At 42.1% G+C, this 4,177-nt stretch overlaps 2 protein-coding genes across 2 annotated transcripts in view; both read left to right on the top strand.

Annotated features, from left to right (window-relative positions):
* LOC110022554 (gamma-tubulin complex component 3) overlaps positions 1 to 3,871 on the top strand; it is a 4,261-nt gene extending 390 nt beyond the window's left edge. Inside the window, exons 2-5 of the mRNA XM_020721563.1 lie at positions 1 to 2,000; positions 2,116 to 2,494; positions 2,602 to 2,652; positions 3,097 to 3,871. The exon at positions 1 to 2,000 is cut by the window's left edge and continues 7 nt beyond it. Of these exons, the coding sequence (XP_020577222.1) occupies positions 1 to 2,000; positions 2,116 to 2,380 (2,265 nt within the window). The 3' untranslated portion in view covers positions 2,381 to 2,494; positions 2,602 to 2,652; positions 3,097 to 3,871. The remainder of the gene's footprint in view (positions 2,001 to 2,115; positions 2,495 to 2,601; positions 2,653 to 3,096) is intronic.
* LOC110022567 (DNA-3-methyladenine glycosylase) overlaps positions 2,397 to 4,177 on the top strand; it is a 32,444-nt gene continuing 30,663 nt past the window's right edge. The window contains exons 1-5 of the mRNA XM_020721578.1: positions 2,397 to 2,494; positions 2,602 to 2,652; positions 3,097 to 3,190; positions 3,534 to 3,611; positions 3,794 to 3,860. Coding sequence (XP_020577237.1) covers positions 2,397 to 2,494; positions 2,602 to 2,652; positions 3,097 to 3,190; positions 3,534 to 3,611; positions 3,794 to 3,860 — 388 coding nt within the window. The remainder of the gene's footprint in view (positions 2,495 to 2,601; positions 2,653 to 3,096; positions 3,191 to 3,533; positions 3,612 to 3,793; positions 3,861 to 4,177) is intronic.

Here is a 4,177-nt window from a genome sequence, read left to right as displayed (position 1 = left end):
CCACCGCTCCCTCCCCCCCCCCTCCACTCCAAGCTCTCCACCCGTGCACCTCTTCTTAATCGCTGGGCTCTTCTCTATCTCCTCAACTCTCTTTCACTTGATCGGCGCCGGCCCGTTTCTTCTTCCTCTGTCGGGCTTCCCTTCCTCCCTTTTCAGCCCTCTCATACTGCCCGCCCTGTAGGCGGATCCATCGCAGGTAGCGCTGTTAGCGGAGGCGTACTTCTCGTCGCCAAGGATCCTGAGAACATCCGCGAGATCGCGCTTCGTGAGTATGCGGATCTGATAATGGAAGACAATGAGGTCACCGAGTCGGCGTTGGTGCGAGACGTCCTCTATGCTTGCCAGGGAATTGATGGCAGATACGTTCGCTTCGATAGGTCTTGGGATGGATATGATCTGCCGGAGTCGCTGAAGATCCCGAGACCTACTAGATCTATCGTCCGCCGACTCTGTGAGCTTGGATGGCTATTCCGGAAGGTAAGGGGTTATATTTCGGAGAACGTTATGGATGAGCAGTTTGAGGTTGGTACGGTTGGGCAAGCCTTTTGTTCTGCTCTTCAAGACGAACTTTCGGATTACTATAAGCTTCTTGCAGTGCTAGAATCGCAGTCTGCTAATCCCATCCCTTCAGCTGGATCTGATTCTGGTGGCACGGGGAACTACCTCTCTTTGCGGCGGCTTGCTGTTTGGCTTGCGACGGTGAGGATGCGACTAATGGCTATGCTGGTGGATAGCTGCCATAAACTAAGGGGTGGAGCCATGGCGGGAGCTATTCACGTTCACGCTCGGCATGGAGACCCTCTGGTTCAAGAATTCATGGGTCGGTTGCTGAGGAGAGTATGCTCTCCTCTTTTTGAAATGGTGAGGACTTGGGTATTGGAGGGAGAGTTGGAAGACGTGTTTGCTGAGTTTTTTATATCGAGTCAACCTGTGAAGGCTGAATCTCTTTGGAGAGAAGGCTATCAGATCCAGTCATCTATGCTTCCTGCTTTCATCTCGCCATTGCTGGCTCAAAGGATTCTGAGGACGGGCAAATCAATTAATTTTCTCCGTGTTTGCTGTGAAGATCGTGGGTGGGCTGAAGCTGCCGCTGAGGCCGCTGCACATGTTGGAGCTACAACCAGAAGGGGTGGGCTTGGCTATGGTGAGACTGATGCCCTTGAGGCATTGGCGGTTGAAGCAGCCAAGCGAATCGATCGCCATTTAATGGATGTGATCCATAAAAGATATAGATTTAAGGATCATTGCCTTGCCATCAAGAGGTATCTTTTACTAGGGCAGGGAGATTTTGTGCAGTATTTGATGGATATCGTTGGTCCAGAACTGTCAGAGCCAGCAAACACCATCAGCTCCTTCCAGCTAGCAGGATTGTTGGAGACCGCAATCCGTGCATCCATTGCTCAGTATGATGATCGTGAGATTCTTGATCGGCTTAAAGTCAGGATGATGGATCATGGAGATGGAAACAGAGGTTGGGATGTTTTCTCATTGGAATATGATGCTCGGGTTCCATTGGATACTGTATTTACAGCATTAAACATGAAAAGGTATCTCAAGATCTTCAATTTCCTCTGGAAGCTTAAGCGTGTCGAGCATGCATTGACTGGTTTGTGGAAGACGATGAAACCCAATTACATAAACTCCTGCATTTTTTCCGATGAAAATTTTGGGGTCAAGTTGCAGTTTGTTTCAGTACTACGAAGATGCCAAGTTCTCTGGAACGAGATGAATCATTTTGTGACGAATTTTCAGTATTATATTATGTTTGAGGTTCTGGAGATATCCTGGGTTCATTTCTCTGAAGGAATGGATTCTTCAAAAGACCTGGATGATCTTCTGGCTGCACACGACAAGTACCTCGACTCCATTGTGGAAAAATCTCTTCTTGGAGAGAGATCTCAGGGTATCATTAGAACCCTTTTTGTGCTATTTGATCATATACTGCGCTTCCGTAGTCTTTTCGACCGTTGGTTTGAGCGTATATATGAGTTGCAGCTTAGGTAATCTTTGATTCCTTGATGAAGGTCTTTTGAAAGCTCTTTTGTTTTGAAAGCTGCTTTCATTCGCTTTTAATCTCAGTTTATCAAATAATGTTTTTTTCTGATTGTTTTATAGGAGGAACAAGCCCAGGTTAAAATCAAAGGGTGAGTTAGGGAAGGTGGGCTCATTGATAGATGGCGGCAGGAAAACTATTATTCAACTTGCTCGGGATTTTTTCTTGAAAATGAGTGAAGAATTGGACACTGTTGCAAAAGAGTATTCAGCAGCACTGAATGCTTTTATTTCTCAACTGCCCATGCAACAACATATAGATTTGAAGTTCTTATTGTTTCGTTTGGACTTTACTGAGTACTATAGTCGAGTTTCCTCTAACAAGTAATACGTGAGGGCAGTGGATGAAGGGGAGGTTAAAAAAGCAATTTTTTGTAGGAGCAGAGATCGAGTTTGCTAACTTTCTTGTGAGTTCATCATTTCGGATGCAATTAGATAGAAAGTAAGTGACTTTATTGTGGCTGTGCAATGCTTTTTATTCCACATTTTGCCCGAGAAGTTTTCTACGGATATTTGATTGCTTCTTTTTTTTTATTTTTATTTTTTTAGATGTCTCGTTTTCAGTCTTCAAATGGAGGGTGTGGTTCATCTAATGCTAAGGTAAGCATTGTTGCCATTATTTCAGTGTATAATCATTGAAGATTTGCATACATACCACTCAATTCCTATGTATTTACATATGTAACACATAAAATGCAAGTTTTACATACATACCACTTTACCTATGCATGAATAGGTGCACTTCACCTTTTAAAAGTTAAAATGGTGGTATTTTTCATGTGATATGAAAGATTCGGTTGGTGTAAATTTAAATGCAAATTTTGGTGTTACATATGTAAATTCATAAAAATTGAACATTGAAAAAAAATTCATATAAGAGCATAGTATTATTTGGTTGAATTCTATATGTTGTCTTCTTGATGATTGTGTTTTTATTCCATAGTTATGTCTTCCTCTTCTTTACATTATTTCTATTTTATTTTAAATGTTGGGGGTTTGTGTTATGGCTATTTAACTGATAACTTGTTATTTTGGGATTGGCAGTTCTATGTGCACCAAGTTGCTGGAATTTTGCTATGAAATACTTGACTGCAAATTGGTGGTTTGCTCTGCGGAAGTGAAGCATATGGCCAAAGAGGTAATATATTTTAGAATTTTTTGTTGGCTTTGTATATGAACTAGAGATATACGAATTGGGCGCCATTAATGTACATCTTATAAAGCTTAGAAATGAGTTTTTTTCCCTTGAAAAATCCATGGATAATTTACCAAATATGTTGATGCCTGACCTTAGCTGTAAATTGGGTGGGTGTATGCGTATGCATAGGGGGATGTAAATGAGTTGGCTGTGCTTGAGTCATGCCTAACTCGAGCTCGGCTCGCTTGTCAGTGCAAGCTTGAGCTTGAGAGCATCAACCTGCAATGATGCTGCAGGCTCGTGCTCTAGCTGAAAATTAAATTATCATGGGAGATCACTGAAGAAAGTATCAGTTATTGGAGTGTTGCATCAGCTCGCTAGAGAAGGCATCAACGTGTCCATCAATCAGCTAGTTGATCCGGTTTGTGAGTTGATGAGCCAAGCTTAGACATGCTTGAACTCGAGCTCGAGCTCGAGCTCGTGGCTGCATAAACTCAACTTACGAACTCTTGAACGAGTTGAGCTCGAGTTGCCTTGTCAGCCGGCTCGGTTCACTTATAACCCTATTTACTTGTTATACGAGTACTATTTACCTTATTTTAGTTCAAGGAGAACTCTATTTCCAGGCAGTTCAAAATAGATAGAGCTCATCTCACACATCATAAACATGGTTTGTTTATTTTTCATTGCAATTAAAGTATGAAGCAATAGGATTCAAAAGTCTTAGCCAAAGATATAATTTGCATTTGAAATGATTATTTGTGTTAAGAGGATTCAATACTAGCTTTAACCGGAGCCATTATAGTCTCGAAATCATTTGAGTTGTTTACATGCTAAGAATCAAGCTACAGAGTGCCAAAAATTGGCATTTCTGCAATTTTTTTAGGCGCTATCAAATGAAACTTCGAAATCTTTGAAGCTTAGGAAAAATTATTCCATATGTGTGCGGCGCCCGATCCGGACCGTAGATCACTTGATCTACGGTCC

The sequence above is a fragment of the Phalaenopsis equestris genome, unplaced genomic scaffold (genome assembly GCF_001263595.1).
Source record: "Phalaenopsis equestris unplaced genomic scaffold, ASM126359v1 Scaffold000197, whole genome shotgun sequence".
Taxonomy (NCBI): Eukaryota; Viridiplantae; Streptophyta; class Magnoliopsida; order Asparagales; family Orchidaceae; genus Phalaenopsis; species Phalaenopsis equestris.
This window is presented reverse-complemented; position numbering and strand designations above follow the sequence as displayed.